General features: G+C 38.3%; 1 protein-coding gene across 4 annotated transcripts in view; it reads left to right on the top strand.

Annotated features, from left to right (window-relative positions):
- LNX2 (ligand of numb-protein X 2) overlaps nt 1–26201 on the top strand; it is an 87657-nt gene that overhangs the window by 25664 nt on the left and 35792 nt on the right. For 3 of the 4 annotated variants that reach the window (XM_082365053.1, XM_082365052.1, XM_082365054.1), the window contains one exon: nt 17645–18166. In XM_082365053.1, the coding sequence (XP_082221179.1) occupies nt 17760–18166 (407 nt within the window). In that variant the 5' untranslated portion in view covers nt 17645–17759. Of the gene's footprint in view, nt 1–12193; nt 12301–17644; nt 18167–26201 lie in introns of all 4 variants that reach the window. The other variant, XM_082365055.1, reaches the window with a different exon arrangement.

Genomic DNA, 26201 nt, shown 5'->3' with positions numbered 1-26201 from the left:
CCTGGGATAAACACCACTTGATCATGGTGTATGATCCTTTTAATGTGCTGCTGGATTCTGTTTGCTAGTATTTTGTTGAGGATTTTTGCATCTATGTTCATCAGTGATATTGGCCTGTAGTTTTCTTTTTTTGTGACATCTTTTCTGGTTTTGGTATCAGGGTGATGGTGGCCTCATAGAATGAGTTTGGGAGTGTTCCTCCCTCTGCTCTATTTTGGAAGAGTTTGAGAAGGATAGGTGTTAGCTCTTCTCTAAATGTTTGATAGAATTTGCCTGTGAAGCCATCTGGTCCTGGGCTTTTGTTTGTTGGAAGATTTTTTTTTTATATATAAATTTATTTATTTTTAGCTCTGTTGGGTCTTCGTTTCTGTGCGAGGGCTTTCTCTAGTTGTGGCGAGCAGGGGCCACTCTTCATTGTGGTACCCAGGCCTCTCACTATCGCGGCCTCTCTTGTTGCGGAACACAGGCTCCAGACGCGCAGGCTCAGTAGTTGTGGCTCACGGGCTTAGTTGCTCCGCGGCATGTGGGATCTTCCCAGACCAGGGCACAAACCCGTGTCCCCTGCATTGGCAGGCAGATTCTCAACCACTGCGCCACCAGGGAAGCCCTGTTGGAAGATTTTTAATCACGGTTTCAATTTCAGTGCTTGTGATTGGTTTGTTTATATATTCTATTTCTTCCTGGTTCAGTCTCGGAAGGTTGTGCTTTTCTAAGAATTTGTCCGTTTCTTCCAGGTTGTCCATTTTATTGGCGTATAGTTGCTTGTAGTAACCTCTCATGATCCTTTGTATTTCTGCAGTGTCAGTTGTTACTTCTTTTTCATTTCTAATTCTTTTGATTTGAGTCTTTTCCCTTTTTTTCTTGATGAGTCTGGCTCATGGTTTATCAATTTTGTTTATCTTCTCAAAGAACCATCTTTTAGTTTTATTGATTTTTGCTGTCATTTCCTTCATTTCTTTTTCATTTATTTCTGATCTGATCTTCATGATTTCTTTCCTTCTGCTAACTTTGGGGTTTTTTTGTTCTTCTTTCTCTAATTGCTTTAGGTGTAAGGTTAGGTTGTTAATTTGAGATTTTTCTTGTTTCTTGAGGTAGGATTGTATTGCTATAAACTTCCCTCTTAGAACTGCTTTTGCTGCATCCCATAGGTTTTGGGTCGTCATGTTTTCGTTGTCATTTGTTTCTAGGTATTTTTTGATTTCCTCTTTGATTTCTTCAGTGATCTCTTGTTTATTTAGTAGTGTATTGTTTAGCCTCCATGTGTTTGTATTTTTTACAGTTTTTTTTTTCCTGTAATTGACATCTAGTCTTATAGCGTTGTGGTCGGAAAAGATACTTGATACGATTTCAATTTTCTTAAATTTCCCAAGGCTTGATTTGTGACCGAAGATATGATCTATCCTGGAGAATGTTCCATGAGCACTTGAGAAGAAAGTGTATTCTGTTGTTTTTGGATGGAATGTCCTAAAAATGTCAATTAAGTCCATCTTGTTTAATGTGTCATTTAAAGCTTGTGTTTCCTTATTTATTTTCGTTTTGGATGATCTGTCCATTGGTGAAAGTGGGGTGTTAAAAGTCCCCTACTATGATTGTGTTACTGTTGATTTCCCCTTTTATGGCTGTTGGCATTTGACTTATGTATTGAGGCACTCCTATGTTGGGTGCATAAATATTTACAATTGTTATATCTTCTTGGATTGAGTCCTTGATCATTATGTAGTGTCCTTCTTTGTGTCTTGTAATAGTCTTCATTTTAAAGTCTATTTTGTCTGATGTGAGAATTTTTACTCCAGCTTTCTTTTGATTTCCATTTGCATGGAATATCTTTTTCCATCCCCTCACTTTCAGTCTGTATGTGTCCCTAGGTCTGAAGTGGGTCTCTTGTAGACAGCATATATACGGGTCTTGTTTTTGTATCCATTCAGAAGACTATAGGCATTCTTAAGAGTGAAGACACATTTCTAAGGTGTTAGGATGAACTCTGAATATATAATATTTAGTACATCAAGGGAAATGATATAAGGTTCGAGTAATTGTGGGAAAATGTTGTTCTGCTTAATTTATTTTGTACTAGCTTATGTTGAACATCTATCCTAATTTATAGGTTTTTTTTCCTAAAGTGTTAAGGTTTGTGTTTGTGTCTATGTAATCGTTTATAGATTAATCCAGATTAAATCACATTGTTTCTAGAACCAGAACAGTTTCTCATATTGGACTCCTAAGCAACGGATATTTTAAAGTAAAAAAGTCCTAACTCAGCTCTCTAAATTTGAAGAAGCAATGATATATAAATTTTGGAGGAGTAGAATGTGACTCTGTCAGATAGTAGCTGTTTTATGTATACAATTTAATTCTGAAATTTTAAGAAGTGTTCTTTCAACAAGACCATTAGGTTTTATGTTTTATTTAGATCTAGGATATAGGAACAGTTAAGAATTGTGAAATCTCTTGTTTTTTAGATTGTCCTCACTTAAGTATCTCAATATTAGTGATAAAACCACTGAAATATCTAATGATAATTACTACCACTTCTTAAGAGCTTCTCATAATAATTTATCTGTAGCTGGAGGCCCCTATCAGGACAACAAAGCACAATATTTAAGGACAGGTTCAAGAACTGTCAGTCTTTGAGAAACCTAACAAGAATCTACATCGTATATTTTAAAATAGATGTTCAGGAAAATTTTCCAGAAGTAACCCTTTTCTACAGTATGATTTGAAGATAGTTTCCTCTTCCCATAATTCTCTCCTTATGTTGTATCTGAAAATGGTAAATCTCATAGGTAAGATTTACAGGTAAAACTAGCCTGTAAATTTGTAAAGTATAAAATGCTGTAAAAGTAAGTTTAGGCGATGAATGTTGATTCTACAAAGGACCATCAAAAGGATATAGATATAATCCAGAGTAGGGGGTTCACCAACAAGTGAGCATCTGATTTCTTTCATCTTGTCCATTTGGCACTTATACGTCTCACAATAAATTTAAAAGTTGGCATTTTGGTCTATGAATGACCCACTTATGCACTTGGATGGAGTGATGGAAAAGACTGTTGAGTGAATGGGGAGGGACAGAGTAGGTGAAAGGAGGGGAAGTAAGGGAGAGACAGGAGGGAGCCATAGCAGGAAGATACTCTCCTGGTCACAGAGACTAGCTCACCGCTTTGGGGAACATCAAGGTATGCGGCTCGTGATCAAATGGTTTGGAGCAGCGTCCAGCTCAAGCACAGCGTGTGGGGTGTGGGGTGGGAATGATAGAGACAGACAGGTCCTGTTAAGAAGCCTGGTCTCTCTCCTAGAACCAGATTTTTCTTCTGGAGGGAAATGACAGAATCATAGTTGTTTGTTAAGAGATCACCTTTTGCGATGGAGAGGTGAAAGGACAGACAGGAGATAAATAATCAAGAAGTAACAGGAACCTGAATTAGGACAGAGGCAGTGGGAATAAAAATTCTAGGGATAGAGTCAGGATTTGGTGAGGCAGGTGAAATTTGAGGAAATTTGTTCATTCATTCCTTCTTTGATTGTTGAGATTAACCACAAACTGTGTCAGACATGCTCCAAATGCTAAGGTTATAGAGATGAGGTTCGATTCTTGTCTTTTTTTTTTTTTTTAATTTTTATTTTATATTGGAGCATAGTTGTTTAACAATGCTATGTTAGCTTTGGGTGTACAGCAAAGTGACTCAGTTTTATATATTCTTTTTCAAATTCTTTTCCCATTTAGGTTGTTACGGGATATTGAGCAGAGTTCCCTGTGCTATACAGTAGGTCCTTGTTGGTTATCTATTTTAAATATAGCAGTGTGTACATGTCTGATTCCTGTCTTTAAAGGGGTATTCAGTCTGCAGGGAAGACCCATGCAAACAAGTGATTGCTGACCACAGCAGTGAGGAACACATTGACTGTAATAATAACACAGTGATGTAAGGGACAGAATGAGTAATTATGTTTGGGTGGATCAGGAAGAGCTTCGTAGCCGCTGGCCATTAAATGGATGGGCGGTCTGCAGACCAGCAAGGTAGGAAAGGACGTTCCAGGCAGAGGGAAGAGCATGCTGAGGTCAGAAGTTGTAAGTAGTTTGGTTTAGCCAAAGCAGGGAATGTGTAGAATTGTGTCAGGAAATGAAACTAAAGGAGCCAGATCTGGGAGACTTAAGTGCCAGCTTGAGACTTTGGCTTTCATTTTGTAGAAACAGTTGAGGGCTACAGAAGAGTATTCAGCAGGGAAAATAATATCACTGGTGCTTGGATGCCAGTGTTGTAAAGGACAGACAGGAGAAGAAGATGGGAAAACCTTTTGAGTGATGGCTAAATGAGCAAGTGTAATAAATAACGGAGTAGTGGTAGGGAGAGAGGAAAGAGGAAAGAGGAGGCATAAGTAACATATTCCGGAGGTAGAATCAATAGGAACCTGGTGACCGGGTGTGGAAAATGAGGCTCAGGGTGAGAGAGACACAGGATTCTCTGGCTCTAGTTATAGCATACGGGGAGTATAGAAGGGCCATTAGCAACTACAGTAATAGGATCATTTAGAGGGCAGTAATGACATGGTTTTTGTCATTACACTCATAGTGTGAGTTAGATGTACTGGAATTAGGACAATTATTAACTACTGGGAGAGAAAGATCTATTCTCATACTGCATTCCAGTCAGAATAGAGTGTAATCATTTTTTTTTAAAACTATGCAAATGAAGAATACAGAGGCAAATCTTCATCTCATCTTGTTGTGGAGGAGGGGATAAGAGTAGTGGAAGAATTTTTAAAGGGAAAATGAATGTATTCAATTACATGAAAATTGACAACTTCTTTATGCCAGTAGACAACTAAAAGGCAAACAGGAGGAAAAGTAATTATAATAATGTGATAAAGGATTGTTATCGTAATATATTAAGTTCATATCAATTAAGAAAAACACTACTATTCAGTAGGAAAAAAGTGAGGCCAAGGATCTAGAGGCACTTCACAAGAGTAAGGATAATAATAAATTTAATTTAGCTAGAATCAAAGAGATGCAAATTAAAGAAAAAAATGAGATGTTATTTTTGTATTTTCAACTGTCAGATTTATAAATATTTAAAAAGAATAAAATTAACCAGGATTAGAACAGTTTGGGAGAAGTTAGCATACTAGCATTGCTAGTAGGAATCAAAATTTTGTTCACCGTTTTGGAGAGCAGTTTAATGAAGTGAATCAGAAGACTTCTTTTCACTTGGCCCAACAACTTAAATTTTTTAGAGTTTGCCTAAAGGAAAAAATTGGACAGCTATCACAAAAGAGTGGTAAATAGTATGAGAACCAGAGCAGAGTGGTATAATTAAGGCAAGGGAGCAAAGAGTTTCAAGGCAAGAGGAGTCGGTGACGTTGCAGAGAGATCAAGCAGGGTTTGGAACTGAGACGTGACCATTAGATTTGGCAGCCAGTCACGACGACCATGACCACAGTAGAACCAGGCTCAGTGGCTGGTAGAGGTAGAAAGAAGCCCTTTTGGTCAGGAATCGGAGACTGCAAGCATGGTCTTATATTTCAGAAATATTGGAGGTGAAATGAAGGTGGGGGAAAGGGTAACAACTGTAGGAGAATATTTTGTTTTCATTGTTGTTGAAACATGAACTTTTTTATGCGGAAGGGAAAAGGTTAGAGGTTAAAGAAAGATGAGATAAATGACAAAGGTTGCCAAAGGAATGGAATATTGAGTCCAGGTGGAGGAGAAATTAGCCTTGAGACAGCAGAGGGAGAGGTCTGACGCAAGAAGAAAGGAATTAAGGATGTGTATAGATGCAAATGATAAACTTGTACATCTTTGCCTTTGTTAAATGTTGGGGGGATCACTATTAGAGTCTCAATTCCTCCCAGAATACAAAATTTCCCCCTTCCCATATTGCATAGTTTCTCAAAAGAATTGTTCATGCTCTAATTCCTGTCTCCTGAACTCTTTCCCAGGAAGCATTTGCTCTCACCAGTCCACCAAACTCTGTGTCAAGGTCACTGGTGAGTGTCGTGTTGCTAAATCCAATGCTTAATTCTCAGTCCTAATCTTATTTCACTTGCCTGCCGGATCTGACACAGCTAATCATTCCCTCCTCGTTGAAATACTTTCTGTATTTGGTTTTTCCACACCACACTCTCCTGATCTGCTTCTTGCATGCTGACCACTCCTGCTCAGTTTGGTTCCTCCTTATCTCCCAGACCTTGTAATATTGAAATGCCCCAAGGCCCAGTCCTCAGCCCACTTCTCTTCTACTAACACTCATCCACTCTCCTTTGGTGATCTTTCCCAATCGAATGGCTTTCTATTCTATACACCAGTGCTTCCTGAATTTATATCATCAGCTCAGTCCTCTCCCTTGAACTGGACTTGTATACTTAGCTGCCTGCCTACTCCGTGTGTCTACTTAGACGTCTAATAGGCATTTCAAATATAACCTGTTTGAACTTGGCCATACCCATTAAACCTACTCTCTTACAGACTATCACACCTCAAATATATTAATTCTATCTTTCTAATTCAGACTAAAAACCTTGGTGTCGTCCTTGGCTTCTCCCACCACCAGCAGCCCGTGCACAGATTTTATTCATCAGCAAATCATACCAGTCTGCCTTCAAAATAGATGCAGAATTGAGTCACTATCTCAACTGTGTCCACCCTGGTTCAATCCACCATCATCTCTTGCTTATAATATTTCAGTAGGCTCTTGATTGCTTCTGCCTTTGACCCCTTAAGATTATTCTCAGTGTAGCAGCCAGAGCGATCCTGTTAGGATTCTTACACAGAGTAAACGCCAAAGTTCTATAGGGTTTAGTTAGCCCCCGTTACTGGTCTGATCCATTTCCTTCTCTCTGCTTTTTCATTTCATCCACGCGGGCCTCCTGACTATTCATTGAACATACCAGGCACGTTGTCAGCTCAGGGCCTTTATACTTATTATTTAATTTGTCTATAATAAACATTTTACACCAAATAACCGTGTGGATTTCTAGTTATGTCCTTTTGGCGTTAACTCAAGTGCCACCTTGATAGTGCGTTTTCCCCTGATCACCCTATTTAAAAAGCTAACCTCCCAGTATTTTATTTATTTTGTGTGTGTGTTGTCTATCTTCTCCCCCAGAATGTAAGCTTCACAAGGGGAGAGATTTTTGGTTTTGTTCAGGGCTGAACTCCTAGCCCTAGAACAGCGCCTGGCACATAGGAGATTCTCAGTTACACAGACGGATGGATGGATGGAAAAGAGGGAGGATAGGAGATTGAAAAGGAGGTCAGGTTTGAAGGTTAGGGAGATGAGTAATTAGTTTGCTCTTGAATATTTTGTTGGTAAAAGTTTCCTAGTGGAAATGTTAAAAAGGCAGGTAATAACTACATAACATGTAAAACCTGGGATTTTGTTTGACTCGGTTTCGGAAACATGGGAAACTAATATAATTTAGGGTACGTTGTTGATCATCCTAATGATTTAACATAGTACAGCCCCTTATAATTTCTGGCTTTATAGTACATTTTATTTCCTGTCATGTAACATAGGCATTTATATTTTAAAGGGTTGTTTTATCTGTGATGTATCTGAATCTGGATAATGAGTTACATTATATGAGGATTTCTCTTTTAATTTTTCTCAGTATTAGAACTGTATTTAACTCAAACAACTCATTTTTAATAAATTAGAAGGACCTCTGGCAACACACTAGAATCATTCTGGATAAATACCAAGGCTAACAAGGCTTTGGTCCCTACCCCTGACACTGTTGCCTGTTAGGCTGGTCTTGAGAAAGCACAAGGTCTGGCAATTCGGTGATGGTCCTTTGAGTCTGGTCCAGAGTCATTCTTGAGCTGATCATTTTTATATACATTAAAAAATTGAGCATCTTAAATAATATCTGTTCTTTTAATTATCGGTGTCCCTAATTAGCTTGGAAAGCTGCAGCATTTAAATTTCTTATACCTTACTGATAGTTAAGATAATGAAGTCTGGCAATCTTAATTATTAGTAATACCACCACCATAAAACCTTTCCTGACTGTGGTTTAGTTCCACTTCATTTATTTTATTGTGTGGGCTTGATCACAGAGTAGCAGTGTCCTGCTGATTTCTTTGCAGTTATTGAAGGAAGTAAGACTGAAAAGTTTGTTCTTTTTCTGTAGCTTTAGATGTTTCTTGAATGGAAAAATATAAGTTTGAGTCTGGAGCAAAATCTGCCATCTAAAACATCTATTTATACTACTGACAATTACCTATGCTTGCCTTTAAAAAAAAGCAGACAAACTAACCATATTAGTCCTTCAAATAGATGTAGCAGCATCTCCTAAATAGCACTTTAGGAGAACCAGTAAGAAAAGTAATTTTTGTCTTATAGCACTATAGTATCGTACGTTGTCCCACCGTAATAAAAATATGGAGATGTTCAGTTATATATCTAGCCCTCCTCTCTTGTCCATACACTTGTCTGCAAAAAGAGAAATTTTCAGGTCGGGAACTTAAAAGAGTGTCCAGTACTATGAAGATCAAACAAATGAACAAAATCAAAAAACAAAAAAGAAACACACAAAAACCTCTCCTGATAAGCTTTGGATTTAGATCATTTTTATAGTTAATACAATGCTGGATAATAGTAAAGAAAAATGTTCTGTTTTGGGGGAAAAAATGTGTGCTCAAAGCACATTTCTAGAATCATGGAATTGGGGGTCTATAAGTAACTTAAGAGTTTATCTGGTTTGGCCCACTGGTCTGTAGGTTCAGAGAGTGGAGTCTAGAGTGGGGAAGGGCTGAGCTGGTTGCTGGTCTCAGAGCCAAGAATCAGACACAGGCCTCCCGTGACCAGTCTTGTGAAAGGAGCTCGGGCCACCGATTAGCCCAGCTGTCTGTTCTTATCTACATCGTCCTTTACAGTAATAATCTAGTCGTAAGTTTGTGTTTTAATGCCTTGTGGTTTGTAAGAGGTTTTTCTGGCAGTGTAACATTTTTAGCTTCATAGTAATCCTGTGCCATAAGCAAGATACTATTTCTAACATGAGGAAATTGAGATTTATAAACTTCTAATTGCTATGCCGCGTTGTGGTGTCACATTGCTAGTGAGTGCGTGGCAGAGCCAAATTTTGAACCCACGGCCAGTGCTCTTTTTGATGCCCTTTACTTCCTTGGATAACTGGGAGTTAGCAGAGGGATTTTGATCCACAGTTATAGAAATTAGAAATTGAAAAGACCTTGAAAATAAGAATTTATCAATCTCTTGAAAACAGATGTTTTCTAAATTTACTGTGCAAGAAGTTAAATGTTTGAAAGGTTTCATCCTTTAGAAGAAAACAGATTATTTATTTAAATCAGAACCCTTGCCTTTGAATGTCATATAAAGAAGTATTAAAATTATATCCAGCAGGTGAACATGGCATGCAATAAAACTAAACCAATGAAAACTACTTCCCCTCACAACCCACCCAGCATTGTTAATGTATTGTGCAACTCTTATGAATTTGTGACATTCTTTAAGATGTTAGAAATTGCCCCATCTCGGCTGGCTGGTGAGGAGTGCTGCTGAGAAGAGGTCACGTGCTGTGGGAGTGTGTCCTTCCTGGAAGACCCCTTCCCACAGAAGCCTTTTCTTATTGGTGGAGGTCTGTCTGGGTATTCAGCTGTATGGAAATGTTTAGCATTCCATATGGTGTATTTCCTTTTTGAAATAGTTTTATATCAATTCTGGGTTTGTTTTTTTTTTAATTTATTTATTTTTGGCTGTGTTGGGTCTTCGTTTTTTTTTTTTTTTTTTAAGATTTTCTTGATGTGGACCATTTTTTAATTTATTTATTTATTTATTTTTGGCTGTGTTGGGTCTTCGTTTCTGTGCAAGGGCTTTCTCCAGTTGCGGCGAGCGGGGGCCACTCTTCATCGCCGTGCGTGGGCCTCTCACTATCGCGGCCTCTCTTGTTGCGGAGCACAGGCTCCAGACGCGCAGGCTCAGTAGTTGTGGCTCACGGGTCCAGTTGCTCTGCGGCATGTGGGATCTTCCCAGACCAGGGCTCGAACCCGTGTCCCCTGCATTGGCAGGCAGATTCTCAACCACTGCGCCACCAGGGAAGCCCCATCAATTCTATTTTTAAATTACTATAAGGTAACATAATTTAGTATTATTTTTAGAAGTATAACTCTAGTATAACTCTCTGAGCCTGCAGGAATTGGGTAGGTAATCCACTTTGGTTTTTGCATTAAAAAAAAAAAAGTTTTCATCATAGATTAGTGGTTCAAAATTAGAAAAACTAAAGTAGAAGGACATTTGAAATTTGTAAATTCTCTGCCAGCCACAATTTAACCTCCTTTTTATAAAATATTTAGGAGATTATTAAAGTTATCAAAAAACAATAACAAATGTCAGGACTAAAACGTAAATATAACATATCAGTAAATATTTTATTGTGTATAAAAAGATATAAAATCATGAGAATTTTGGAGCTAGATTTAAACTGTGTGTGTGTGTATGATGTGTGGTTTATTACTATTTAAGCAAAGCTGATAGTGTGTAGACAGGAAGCCTAGGCACCAGAATATCTATATAATACCAGCACCTCGTAGACACTGGATAAACATGTGGTGAATGAAAATGAATTGTGTAGTGACCTAGTTACCCAGCTGGCATGGAGCTCAGAGCCTAAGTTTCATAGCTTCTAGCATTTTTTTGCTTAGCTTACTAATTTTCTAGATTATTAAATAGGGTACATCTAACTACAAGTAGCATCTTACGAATTTTTAAATGGTTTTTCAGATATTTCTACTTGATAAAAGGGAATAGAAGACAAATTGCTAAGTGTGCTGAATTACACTTTTATGTAGACAGTGAGAGAATTATAAATAATAGATGTGGAATTGTTGGAAAACTGGTATTTGATCATTTTCCTCATGACATGCAATAGGAAATAAGTTTTGATTAATTTAAGAATAGAATTTATGTAAGGGTCTCATTTAATATGCTTAATATTCCTGTACAGTGAAATATCCAGATATGCTTCTTCAGTGGGAGAAGGAGCTTCTGGAGAAAGAGCTTCATTCCAGGAAAGACAGATTCTTCCAGTATGCGCTCACCTCCACATTTTGCCTTTTTCAGTTTTTGTCTTTTTTAAAAGTCTTGTTGGTTACTGACTGGTACTTCTTCTTGTGGAAGAGGGGTGTCAGAACCCTTCAGTGCTCTGTACTACTTGTCCACGGGTGACCCAGGACCCTGTGTTTTCATTGGGTCCACAAGGTCAAAATTATTTTCCCAGTAACACTAAGACTTTACCTACCCTTTTCACCCTCATTCTCTCATGAGTGTTCAGTAGAGTTTTCCAGAGGAAACTTGACATGTGATCTCACAAAAGGTTGAAAGCAGAAACAGATTTGAGACTCCAGATTTGGAAAATACATTCTACATCAACAATGTTTCTCTCCGCACTATATATATTTTTATTTTGAAAAAGGGTATTTTTCATAAAAATGTTAACATGTAATGGGTTTATCTTTTATTAACAAATAAATAAGCATTTTAATTCATTTACTTAATTGCATTGTCATTTCAAGAATGTTATATACATGGAAAATATAATATGCAACCTTTTAGGATCGGCTTTCTCGCTCAGCATAATTCTTTGAGGTCCACCCAGGCTGGTGTGCACATCAGTAGTTCGTTCTTTTTTATTGCTGAGCCGTGTGGTGTGGATGTGCCATCATTTGTTTAACTGTTCACTTGTTGAAGGACAGTTGGGTTGTTTCTGGTTTGAGGCCATTACAAATAAAGCTGTACCGGTTTTTGTGCGAACGTTTTTATTTCTTTGGGATAAATGCCGGGGAGTGCAGTTGCTGGATTGTATGGTAGTTTTTTTTGTTTTTTGTTTTGTTTTTTTAAGAAACAGCCAAACTTGTCCAGGGTGGATAAAGGGATCCTTAGATGTAAAAGTTTGACAACCACTGCTTTATACAAAGGTAGCTATGAAAGCTGATATGTAACATATACAATAAGAAAATTTTCTTGTGTTGACATCATTAAACAAAAAAAACCCTTTTTTTTCCCCTCAGACTTTTGAAGATTAAAGGAAGTAATATCTTATTCCTAGTTAGTCTATAATCATAGCAATCAACCAGTATGTTGATTGCTTTGCAGTGCCACAAATTAATGTGCAAGGTTTTCTCGTATATTTTACGTAGTTATATAATACATCTCAGGACTCTTATACATTTCAGGTTCCAGTATGAGCCTGAGAACTTTTTTTTTTAATTGCACAATATGTGCCAAGACCTGGGAATACAAGAAATAAAGAAGATACTGTCTTTACCGTAACCTCCAAGAGGTAAGGAGACAAATAAGCAAGCACGCAAATGTGGTAACTGATGAGATGAAGGCGTGTGTAAAAAGCAGCAGGAACAGAAGGGAAAGAGGGGGCGAACCGGGAGCGGGAAGGAGGCTGATGGGATCTGACAGAGGGGGTGGAGGTGGAGCTAAGACTTAAGGCGTGAGTAGGATTTTGCTGGGATGCATGGGGAGAGGTATCCTCGGACTCAGCACTGATGTGTCAGAGGAACCAGAGATGATCCCCATCTAACCATACTTTGGTGGTAACCCTTAGCTCATCTTCTTTTATCCGGGGCTGGATCTCCTAGTTTAGGGCCAGTGAGGACTCTTTCAGCCTGAGTCAAAAGTAACATTAAGAGAAATGATCTGGGCTTCCCTGGTGGTGCAGTGGTTGAGAGTCTGCCTGCCAATGCAGGGGACACGAGTTCGAGCCCTGGTCTGGGAAGATCCCACATGCCACGGAGCAACTAGGTCCGTGAGCCACAACTACTGAGCCTGCGCGTCTGGAGCCTGTGCTCCGCAACAAGAGAGGCCGTGATAGTGAGAGGCCCGCGCACCGCGATGAAGAGTGACCCCCACTTGCCACAACTAGAGAAAGCCCTCGCACAGAAACGAAGACCCAACACAGCCATAAATAAATAAATAAATACATACATAAATTAGAAATTCCTCACAAAATCTACCTCTAAAAAAAAAAAAAGAGAGAAATGATCTGAATAACATAGTTTGGGAGTGTGCAAATTAACTGTGAAAAACCGTAGCTCCTTCTGAGAGTCTTCAAGATGTAGCAGGATAGTCTTGTCTCATAGACCAGGAAAAGCAAGCATGTTAGTCATAACTGGAGTTAGGTAGTAAACAGTCTTACAACTCCCTCTCCACTGCGCTGATTATCTTTCAAGATGTTATCTTAAATGTGTTGTAATATTCCCAGCCAATTTATTTATTTTTTAAATGAGAGAAAGTATGAGACAACTGATTATTTACCTATCTATCTATCTATTTTGGCTGCGCCACGCAACTCAGGATCTTAGTCCCCAGATTCAGGGATCGAACCCCGGGCCCTCGGTGGTGAAAGTGCAGAGTCCTAACCACTGGACCACCAGGGAATTCCCTCCCAGCCGATTTGATAGCATCCATCTGTTTACCGTTCCTGTTATATTACTGTTATATTAGGTACACGGATAATATAGCTTGTAAAGATACACATGATGCTACATTTTATCTTTATATTTTGGAAAATATTTAAGACTGTTATTTAACTTGTATTTTAGTATTTCAAATTGTGTTAATAGAATGTCTGAAATCAAAATTAAACATGAGGACTTCCCTGGTGGCGCAGTGGTTGAGAATCTGCCTGCCAATGCAGGGGACACGGGTTCGAGCCCTGGTCTGGGAGGATCCCACATGCCGCGGAGCAACTAGGCCCGTGAGCCACAACTACTGAGCCTGCGCATCTGGAGCCTGTGCTCCGCAACAAGAGAGGCTGCGATAGTGAGAGGCCCGCACACCGCGATGAAGAGTGGCCCCCGCTTGCCACAACTAGAGAAAGCCCTTGCACAGAAACGAAGACCCAACACAGCCATAAATAAATTAAATAAATAAATAAATAAATTTTTTTAAAAAATTAAACATGGTTATATCCTCCTGTGTACATGAATGTATTTCTGGCCACCTAACTTTGGTCACCCAGTTGGTCATTCAGCATTTATTGAGCTTCTCCCCTGCTGGAGGTCCACCTCTTAAGGAGCTCACAGCTTCGGGGGAGGGACAGTAGTGTAAGAAGCCTTGTGAGCCGTTAGGAGTGGGCTTGCTCACAAAGTGGAAATCAAGTCACCTGCCGGAGCTGGGAGGAGAGGAGTGGGCTTGGGGATTGGAAAACAGGCTCAGGCTGCCTTCGTCTTTAAAAAATCCATACACTCAGGCTTTCATGAAACACTGTTCCTCTTTCCTATAATTACTTAATTTACTATCAGGTTATTTTGAAACAAGAAAGAACTGGATTTATCTTCCTTCTCTCTTACTGAGTAATTATAAGTTGTGCAGCTTTGGGCAAATCATAAAATCTGTCTGAACATTTGTTTCTTTATCTTTAGTAATAGTAGTAATAGCTAACATTTATTCAGCACCTGTTAATGTGCCTGTTTATTCTCTGTATCACCCCTCTGAGATCGGCACTGTTACTACCCCCACTTTACACGTGAGGAGGAAACAGCCACAGAGAAATTCAGTCAGGCCACAGGGCTGGTAAGTGACTGAACAAGGACTTGAACCCTCACAGACTGGCTTCAGGGTGTGTGCTCTTAACTACTTAGACTGTATGGTCTTGAAACTGTTTAATCAATATTTATATGCACGTGTTAGTGATCTACCCGTGATAAATTTTCATTTAATGTTTGTGTCATGGTAACACAGAGGCATTTCGGGGCTGTTGATAATGCGGTTGTTATTTGGTATTTTAAATGGGAACGTGTTCTTTTTCCTCATGAAAATATTTTGTGATAGGAAAATAATCAAAATTATTTAGAGATTCAGAAAATAGCTAAAATATAATAGTCTTAGGAGAAATGCTTCCTTAGTCATTATGTGGGAGGCCAGAATTGCAGTGTATATTCTTGAGAAAAAAATTAGGATAAATACTATCACAAACAAAGAAGAGCAAGGGATATATGAATTTTCTTACTAGTTGAGTAGGAAACAAGAGTCTGTGGACATTCTGTATTAAAATACCTAGAGATTGAAGTGGTCCATTTGCCTGAGGTAAATGATGTTTATCTCCATAATCTCACATACCTTGGACTGACAAAAGCTATGGTGCTCAGAGAGTGTAAGCCCCATGAGTTACAAAGTACAGGAAGTGTCTGCTGTCTTAATGCTGTACTGATAGTTTAGATCACAAGCTGCTATTACTATTTTATTAAGTTGTTTTTAAAAACACAGTTTATCTGACTCAGCCATGCCATCTGAATCTTGTCCCACCCCCTCATAATTCATGGCAGAATTGTTAAATCTCTTAAAATGTTAATATTGTTTTTCTGATAAATACTCCAAGTAAATAAAATAGCAAATATATATATACATATATATATATGATCAGAAGAGAATTTTATCACTGAAACAAATGCTAGCAGCATTAACATGGTGTCTGCCCTTTCTGATCTGGTACAGGACCCCGGTTTCAGAATCCCCCCGCTCTGAGTTCATTTTCTTGCCTCAGATGTTTCACCGGCTCACATTCCCGAATGTGCTGTGCACACTCAGGACGTGAAGAGGCCCTTGTCCGTGTTCCTCTCTGGCCAGGGCTTCCTGTCACAGCCCAGCAGCCGTGTTGTGTCCCCTCTTGAAAGTATTTCTGGCTACAAAGCCAAACTGAGTCAGATGCCAGCTCTCCTCCTCTTTCTCTGCGTTCACACAGCATCCGGTGCACAACTTTCTTAGAATATTTAGTTCATTGAGTTTTCACAATGGGCATTCTTTTTTTTTTCTTTTTTTTTATTGGAGTATAGTTGATTTACGATGTTGTGTTAGTTTCAGGAGAAAATGTTTGCAAATAAAGCAACTGACAAGGGATTAATCTCTAAAATATACAAACAGCTCATGCAGCTCAGTATCAAAAAAACAAACAACCCAAGCAAAAAATGGGTCGAAGACCTAAATAGACATTTCTTCAAAGACAGACAGATGGCCAAAAAGCACATGAAAAGCTGCTCAACATCACTAATTATCAGGGAAATGCAAATCAAAACTACAATGAGGTATCACCTCACACGGTCAGAATGGCCATCATCAAAAAATCTACAAACAATAAATGCTGCAGAGGGTGTGGAGAAAAGGGAATGCTCTTGCAATGTTGGCGGGAATATAAATTGATACAGCCACTATGGAGAACAGTATGGAGGTTCCTTAAAAAGCTAAAAATAGAACTACCATATGACCCAACAATGGGCTCTCTTAACTGTCCTCTCCCCACCTCCCTTATCTCCCTGTTCAGTGTTTGACACATACCAGAGACTGTAAGTATTCAGAATGAACATAGCTGCTGCCTTTGGAGGTGATTTTTTAACCCCTGGTGCTGCAGCAGCAGGAGGTATGGAAACCGTTATGTGAGGGGAGCAGTCCTTGCTAGCCCTGCACCAAACTGGAGCAGGCTGCTGTCTTAGAGGAGGCACGCACGCGCGCACACACACACACACACACACTCACACGTGCACTCTGCTGCTCTGAGTAAGCCAGAAGCAATGGGAGTGTGGAATAATGTGAGCTGGGATGGACATTTATAACATGCCTTATCTGTTTAATTGAATTATAGTGGGTTTCTTTTTTTTTTATTGAGAATACTTCTTTTTATTATACAGATTTCATATACACAGTTATTTAGGGAACATTTATAGGCAAGGAGTTCAATTCCAAAACTCCGTTTTCACCCACACACACTGTACTTCACACTCATCTTCGGGGTCAGCCCAACAGGAATAAGCTAAGACAAAGTTATTGCTTTGTGAACAGACAGCTTCAATTAAATAAGAGTCTTCCAGAGTCGAGAACAGCACTCAGGATCCTCTTGACTCTTAATACCCTGATGTACATATGAATAAAGCCTAAAGATGTGTCTTAGATTACCCTGTCACCTTTAAAAGTTAATATTAAAATTGAATCAGTGGGTTTTTTCTCTTAATGGCATAAAATAGTATTGAAGTTTGTGGAGTTTGCAGAGATGTTATTTATATATGCTGTGCAGATCTATCTTTCTGCAATCTGTATTATAGAGAGAGAATATTCAAGTCATACATATATATTTTGAAATCCAGTTTCTCCCAAACAGTATAGAGCAAAGGTCATTTTTTTAAGACACTGAATTATCCTTGAGACTACATTTCAAAGACACAATCTTTGGGATGGCACTATAAATGTGTAACATCAGTCAGAAGCAGGGAACCATGACTGGGATGGCAAATGCAAATGTATTGCATTATATACCTCAAATTGCATTATTAGCATACTACGTAGATTAACTGGCGTTGAAACTACCATTAAGCAGTGAAGTATTGGGGGATTTCAGTCAGTAGAACAAATTGTTTCCTGTGTCACACCACATATTAATATGACATCTTCGCTTTTAATCCTAAGTTCTTTTTTCACCAAGAACTTGGCAAGGTAAGTCATCCTTAGCCAACAAGCAAATCAGTTAATGTCATTTTTATGTTTTTACGACTAATTTATTCTCTGATGTAAATTTTAATTTTTTACTAAAAAAGAAGTCAACATAGTAATATTATGTTGATTCTTTTAGCCTATATTGATTGATAGTAATTACTTTTCTGGTTGTTTTGTTTTGTTTTGTCTAGTCTAGAAAAACAGACCTGGGTTTTAGTCAAATACATCACTGTCTTTTAAAGGAAATCAAACCTTTAATGGAAGTCTAATGTATGAAGATACAGAAACTGCTTCCGTTGATTCAAAATGGGAACGACAAACGATGAGATGGTGCCTGTGGAGCAGACCTCCTCCTCCTCCTTCAATCCTCTGTGTTTTGAATGCGGCCAGCAGCACTGGACACGAGAAAACCACTTATACAATTACCAGGACGAAGTGGATGACGACCTGGTCTGCCACATTTGCCTTCAGCCTCTGCTGCAGCCACTAGACACCCCCTGTGGACATACCTTCTGCTGCAAGTGCCTCAGAAACTTCCTGCAAGAGAAGGATTTCTGTCCATTGGACCGGAAGAGACTCCACTTTAAGTTGTGTAAGAAGTCTAGCATTCTAGTTCATAAACTTCTGGACAAATTATTAGTTTTATGTCCGTTCTCTTCAGTGTGCCAAGATGTAGTGCAGCGCTGCGACCTGGAGGCACATCTTAAAAACAGGTGAGAGAGAGAGAGAGAAGCAACTCTAGGCTATAAAGAGGTGGCTCAAACAAATAAACCCGATACAAATGCCAAGGCATCAGTAAGTAAACAGACAAATCCCGCACAGGAGATACAACAAACAAGTTGCATGCAACCGTCATTTAATATTATTATTTATCAAAAACATGCATGTAAAAACTACAGTCAGGAAGTACCGCTTTACACTTATCAATGTGAGGTTGTTATAGTCACATGGTAGCAGGATATAATGATAGACTCTTTTTGCAAGGCAGTTTCTCAGTTTGTTTCAAAAACTGTAAATGTCAGTATCCTCTTATCTAGCTTATTATCCTAAGGAAATAGTCCAAAAGAAGGGAAAATTGTATATAAAGATGTTTGCTGCAACATTGTGCAGAGTTCAGTAAACTGGGGTCAATCTGATTACTTAACAGTAGGGGAAAGGTTAAAAATACAATAGTACATCAGTGCATCGGGATATCATGCAGCTGTTAAAAATTATAATATTGTTGCAACATGGAAATGGGTACAGGCACACCTCAGAGATGTTGCAGGTTCGGTTCCAGACCACCGCAGTAAAGTGAATATCAAATAGCGCAATACAGCAGGTCACACGAATTTTTTGGTTTCCCGGTGCATATGAAAGTTCTGTTTACGCTGTACTGTAGTCTAGTAAGGGTGCGATAGCATTAGGTCTAAAAATTTACATATCTTGATTGAAAAATACTTTATTGCTAGGAAATGCTAACCATCATCTGATGACACACAGGGTTGCCACAAACCTTCAATTTGTAAAAAATGCAGTCTGTGAAGGGCAATAAAGGGAAGTGCAATAAAATGAGGTCTGCCTGTATCTGTGATTTTATTCGCTAAGATCTTGTAAAATTCTGTGTTCAAGAAATTGACTGAACAAGAACTAGGGGTTGGAAACTTTAAAACATTTAGTGGGGATTTTTATTCTACTGACAAAAGCTTTTTGAAAGGTTAAGTAATCTATTTGGCTGATTGTTTAGTGAGTTTTATCGTTTGACTTTGATAAAAGACTTGATCTTTAAAATTGTTTCTACCCTTAAGAAGGGTTAAAATTCATCTCTTTTGGAGATAGAATCACATAAAATGACCAAAATAAATGTGTTGATTTCTAAATTGTATAGGTCACTTGTGCAGTGTAAATCTGCAGTAATCTTGATTGCTGTGAAAAACAATGCGTAGCACAATATATTGGACTTAGAAATAATAGTGTAAGTCTGGTATAGAACAGCTTGTCATTATACGCACACATGAAATCATGAATTGAATCTAATCTTATCCCCTCACTTTACGAATCAGGAAACTGAGTCACAAAGATTTGGAGATAGGTAATGGCATGGTTAGACTTAAACTTCAGTATTCCTGCTTACCGTTCTAACATAACATGCTGACCTTACCCAGGGTGAATCATGTTCTCTGCTGTTATGTGGTAGTAAAAGTTTCATATACACGCGGGTATACGTGTTCATTCTGTTCCTAAATATCAGTGTTATAAAGTGAGTGTACTCATTAGAAATCATTTAGATTTATGAGATAGAATGAGATGTTATTAAAATGTCAGAAACGTGAAGATTTATAGAGAAATTGCTTAAACTTAAGCTGCACTGTCTAAAAATAAGAGCTAAGACAAAAGAGTGGGATAGATGTATAGACTTTTGAAAATGCAAGAGTCTTAAGTTTTTGTGTGTCTTTGGTCAGCAGCAGGCATAGAATCTGAACACGATAACAGAGACTTCCTGGAGATTGACACCAAACTCCTGAATCTACTATCTGGGTCAGGCCTACTTGTGGCTGAGGTTGAAGAAGATTTTAGGCTTTTCCTACTTCTTTCAGTAGAACTAGTCTTTTTCAGAGATAAGTTTCTTTTGTGACTCTTTTATGAACATCGGTTTTGGGGTATTATAGGAAGTGAACAAAGTCTCAATTCAGTTAAGTATTTTGATAGCAGTGAGATAAAAATTACACAATTATTTTAGGAATATTTACTTAACTAAAATACATATAAGAACTTAATATGTAGTCGAAGTATCAGTAGTATTTTCTATCAAGCTGTTTATGTTGATGATATAAAAACTTGGGAATTGCAGACTATCCCTTCTTTTATAGTTTGATAAAAGCTAAGCAATTATGTCCAGTTGAAAGTTCTATTTTCCAAGTGTGCTTATTAATATTTGAGCTACTAATTTAATCATTTCCAAAGTGTCTTAGGCCTGTGTTGTGAAAGATACATTGAAAAAGGTGAATGATTTGAAAAGGTGAGGTGACTTGCTTGGTGTAAGCAGCTAAGAGTGACTATTGATTATAAAGATTAGAAAGTTGACACTCTTCTAATGTTTGTTCAATTTAATTGTTAATGTATGTTCTGGTTATCTATTGCTGAGAAACCAACCACTCCAAATATAGTGACATAAAACAGTGAGTGCTTGATTCTGCTCATGGATTCTGTGAGTCAGGGATTCAGACAGGGCACAGCAGGGGTGGCTCATCTCTGTTCTGTCCAATCTGGGCCACAGCTGGCAAGAACGAAAGCCCAGGACTGCAGCAATTGCAACTGAAGAATTTACTTCCAAGACGGCAGCTTCATTCACATGTCTGGCACCTTGATGGAGGTCCACTAGAGGCATGGGCTCAGCCAGGACTTGTCCACAGGAGAGCCTATGGGTGGCCTCTCCAGCACAGTGGCCTCAGGGTAGTTTAAGTTCTTACATGGGTTCCAGTAAATAAGGCAAGAAGCTGCATGGCCTTGTATGCTCTAGCCTTAAAGTCACATAGCATCCCTTATGCTGTAGTCACATAACTGCCCAGATTCAAGGAGAGGGGAACTAAGCTTTACTTTGTGGGAAGAGGACAAAAATTTGTAGCCAGGTAAAAGCAACACAAACTAGCAATACGAGTGATGTCATGAGATACAGAATTAGGATTATTTTAATTATTAGTAGAAATACAGCATTAGGAATAGTTTGTTAAATCTGGTAATTTTGAGTTTAAATTACCTTCCCTATTTGAACTTAAGAAATCTGCTTCAGTATGAGAACAGCTGACGTTTTCTCCTATGGCTAAAAGTAAAACATTTATGAAAGATGACTGTGTTTTAAAATAAAATGACTAGTTATTAACTGATTATATATTAGGAAAACAATGAAGAATTTTGAAAGATGTGGGAAAGTGCTCATCTTTGAAAGGAGAACTAAAGCCCTTAAGAAATATTCTATATATTGTATGACTCCTGGAACATTGTAGTAATTGCTTTCAGAAATTTTGCCAAGCAGCATCAACTATAAAGCATTCCTCCTCCCTCTCTACCCCTCATGCCTGCCTCATCCTCAGCAATCTAACATCTTATGCTAATTGTAAGTCATAATTTTGGGTTTGTTTTTTTTTTTTTGTCGTTGTTGTTAAATTGAGCATTTGTGCCCTGGTTTATGGCAAAATTCAGAACCATTTTTCTTTTCCTCTTAAAACTTAGAGTTTAACAGTATTCTAAAAAGTTTGTACAATATAGAGAAAACCTTTAAAGAAGTTTTTTTCTATGCTGAGAGCTTTTGTAGTTCATCAAATGGTTTTGAAGCCTTTAAGGGTCAGGGTAGGCTGAGACAAGATTGCTCTTTCAAATTCACATTTTAACTTGGAGAGAAGTTTGTGTTTGACACATTCTCACCAGCGTTTTTTTCTCCCATATAATGTAAAAAGCAGATATATATTTGTAAATCATGTATCCGGTAAGAGTCTAGTATCCAGAATATATAAAGAATTCCTACAACTCAACAAAAAGTCAAGTAATCCAATTTAGGTGGTCAAAGGATTTGGATAGATATTTCTCCAAAGAAGATATTTAAATGGCCCGTAAGCACATGAACAAATGCTTAACATCATTAGTCCATTTTTAAAATGGAGTGTTTGTCTTTTTCTAAGTTGTAAGCAGTCTCTCTATATTTTGGCCCTTATTAAATATATGATTTGCAAATATTTTTTCTTGTTCTATCAGTTGTCTTTTCATTTTCCTGTGCCCTTTGAAGGACAAACAAATTTAATTTTTATGAAGTCCATTTTATCTATTTTTTTCTTTGCTTGTGCTTTTGGTGTCATAGCTAAAAAAACCACTGCCTAATCCAAGGTCATGAAGCTTTACATCTATGTTTCCTTCTAAGACCTTTATGCTTTTACCTCTTACATTTGGGTCTTTGATCCATTTTGAATTAATTGTTATTGGAGAACATGCGTACAATTTAATACTTTAAAATTTTATTGAGGCTTTAAAAAATATTAATTAATTAATTAATGATTTTGGCCATGCCGAGCAGAATGCGGGGTCTTAGTTCCCCGACCAGGGGTGGAACCCGGGCCCCCACAGTGGGAGCGCGGAGTCCTGACCGCTGGGCCGCCGGGGAAGTCAGTCACTACTGAGGCTTGTTTTTAATGGCCTAGCACACAGTCTATCTTGGAAAATACTCCATTTTGTACACAAGAAGAATGCGTGTTCTGCTATTGATGGGTGGAATGTTCTATAGATTTCTGTTAGGTCTAGTTGATTTATAATATTGTTAAGAGTCTCTTTGCTTGTCCTTATGTCTAGTTGTTCTATCCATTATTGAAAGTGGGATATTGAAGGCTTAGACTATTAGTTTTGAATTGTCTATCCTCCCTCTAATTCTGTCATTTTTGGCTTCATGTACTTTGAGGGCCTGCCGTTAATTGTGTTTATGTTTATAATTGTTATAGTTTTGTGGTAAATCAAACCTTTTCATTATGGTAGAATGTTCTTTGTCACTAGAAACAATTTTTGTCTTCAAGTCTATTTGTCTGAAATTAGTATACCCATTCAGCTCTCTTCTATGTTAATGTTTGCATAGTATATCTTTTTCCTCTCCTTTTAATTTTGACCTATTGGTGTCTTTGAAATGTGTCTCTTGCAGACAGCATATAGTTGGATCCTGTTTGTCTTTTTCATCCATTCTGCCAGTCACTGGCTTTTGATTGGAGTGTTTAATTCATTTATATTTGATGTAATTACTGATAAGGTAGAATTTATGTCTGCCATTTTGTTATTTGTTTCCATATGTCTTTTTTGTTTCTCTAAAAGGTTAATCCATTTCTTCCCTTTTTTTCTTTTTTTGTTAAATAGATATTTTCAAGTATGCCATTTTAATTCCTTTGTCATTATTAATTATTTTCTTAGTAGTTGCCTTGGGGATTGCAATTAACATATTAATTTTCAACAGTCTAGTTCAGATTAATACTGACTTGATTTCACCAGTACACACAAAATTAGCTCATATATACCTTCATTCCTTTCCACATCCTTTGTGCTGTTATTGTCATACAAATTACATCTTTACTCATTACATGCCCATCTAAACAGAATTATAATTATTGCTTTGCGCAGGGTTGTCTTTTAAACCAAATAGGACCAAAAAGGAGTTATAAACCAAAAAGCACTTTAATGCTGTCTTATATTTATCTATGTAGTTACCTTTACCAGTGGTCTTTATTTCTTTATGTGGATTTGAGTTACTGTCTAAGGTCCTTTCATGTCAGCCTAAAGGATTTCTTTTAGTATTTCTTACAGGGCAAGTCTGCTAGCAACAGACTCTTTGTTTTCATTTATCTGGGAATGTCTTAATTTCTCCTGTTTTTGAAGGATAGTTTTGCTAGATATAGACTTCTTGGTTGACAGTCTTTTTTCAGCACTCTGAGTATATGCTATCCACAGCCTCCTGTTCTCCATAGCTTCTGAAGAGAAGTCAGGCGGCAGTCTTACTGAGGGTCACTTCTTTGTGATGAGGTACTTCACTCTTGCTGTTTTCAGCATTCATCAAACTTGAAAAGATTTTGGTCAGTATGTCTTCAAATATTCTTTCTGCCCTAATGTCTCTGTCTCCTTATGGGACTCCCATTCTGCGTATGTTAATACTCTTGATGGTGTCTCACAGGACCTAGAGGCTTTATCCTTTCTGTTCATTCTTTTTCTTTCTATTCCTCAGACTGGATAATCTCAGTTGACCTACCTTTAAGTTCACTGATCCTTTCTTTTACCTGTTCAAATCTCCTGTGAATTCTTCTAGTGAATTCTTCATTTCATTTATTGTACTTATAGTAAATGTACTTATTGTACTTATTTTTAAATCCAGAATGTTTATTTGGCTCTTTAATATAACTTATATTTCTTTATTTGTATTTTTATTTGGTGAGATATCATTCTCATATTTTCCTTTAGTTCTTTAGACATGGAGTCCTCTGTTCTTTGAACATATTTATAATACTCGATTTAAGTCATTGTCTCGTAAGGCCGATGTCTGGGCTTCCTCAGGGACAGTTTCTGTTAACTCCTTTTTTTCCCATGTATGGGCCATACTTACTTATTTCTTTGCATGTCTCTTAATTTTGTATTGAACACTGGACATTTTAAATAATGTGGCAAGTCTGGAAATCAGATTCTTCTTTCTCTTCAGGATTTATTATTGCTGTTTGTTACTGTTTGTTCAGTGATTTTTCTAATCAGCTGATGATTGAACAGAGAATTTCTTAAATGCCTGTAACCAGTGAATCTCCCACTCTTCCCAAGGGGCTCTGTGCGCACGGTGGGCACACCTTCAGCACTCAGGCAGTCGGCAGCTCCTCCTTAGCCTTTGTTTCCTGCCTTCCCATAGCTTCCGTGTTAGCCAGGAGTGAGAGTTTAGGGCCTTCTCAGTTCTTTCTTGTGCATGCACGTAGCCCTGGACATTTCATTCCCTAGCTTTTCCTTTTAAACTTTTTGATTAGCCTTTTGTTTGTCTACCTCAGGCAGCCACAGTCTTATACAATTGCCTTTTTCTTTTCCCCCCAACAAATGCCTTTGCACTGGGTGAGCCCCAAGTCAGGTCAGATAAAGACAGCCTTGCGAGTGAGGTCTTCCAGGGAACCAACAGGTCAGTCAATGACAGTTCTCTACAAATGGGGCTTTGCAGGTGCTCCAGTCTGCTCTTCCCGTGGCTGCCAGACTCCTGATTCCACTGTGATTGTGGGCCATGGCTATCCCAGGCTACTGGGGGAGGTGGAGATGGGAATAGGGCAAGTTCAAATACTACAGAGCTCACTGGTCTACTAAGACTCAGCCATTTTTCTCAAATAAATGCACTCCGGATTGCTACAGAACCTTGGCTTATTTCCAGAGCTCAGAAATTTTTCTGACAATTTTTGCCAGTGTTCGCATTGCTTTGTGGAAGAGAGGCTTTTCAGATACCCTTAATCTAACATTTTCACTGATATCACTTAAGGTGATGTTTGCATATTGTAATCCGTAACTCTATTTATCATTTTTCTTGGTTCTAAGATGCTCACGCTCTTTGAGTTGCATTAAGTACCTGGCATTGTGTTGGCACTTGTGCCCCATTTGATTTTACCTCTACTATTACTGCTGCCACCACCACCACTAAGCCTAGTACTGCTACCAGTAATACAGTTTGCTCTGTTACACTGTGTGTTTCCTAATGTGAATCATCGTTATTCAGGGAATGATGCCACCATGCCATAAATCAAGCTAGTTTATATGTGATTTTCCTCCATAAGGAGAGCCAGAATAGTGGAATGAAATTATAAGCTTCAGCAGGAGAGGAAAAGTCCCTCAGTTTGGCTGTAGCTGCTGCAAGAGCCTTTGGGCTTTACTTAGGAAAAATGTAAAGACACACCTGCATGTAGAGAAGCCTGCCTGGGGGGGCACAGCCCTCAGCCTGTGGCAGGTCACACTGCCTCCAGTGCCCTTGTTAAGGGCAGCCTACTGTCTCAGGGCTCCACTTCCACCTGCATCGTCTGAGCCCATGCCTACCCTGATCTCATTCAGTGGTGCAGGCACTTCTTTTCTGCTGCTTTTAATCATGTGTAATAGCCTCCAAACTAGCCTCCTGCTACACTCAGTTACCTGCTGGAATGATCCCAGTTATATCCCCCTATGCCAATTGCGGTTTGTGTTGTTATTGTTAAATGCTCCATTTAAAAAGATGCACAGGTTTTTGTTGCTGTTTGTGATTTC

This window comes from Balaenoptera borealis (assembly GCF_965194805.1).
Source record: "Balaenoptera borealis genome assembly, chromosome: 18".
Taxonomy (NCBI): Eukaryota; Metazoa; Chordata; class Mammalia; order Artiodactyla; family Balaenopteridae; genus Balaenoptera; species Balaenoptera borealis.
The sequence above is the reverse complement of the archived record's forward strand: the minus strand, read 5'-3'. Positions and strand labels throughout refer to the sequence as shown.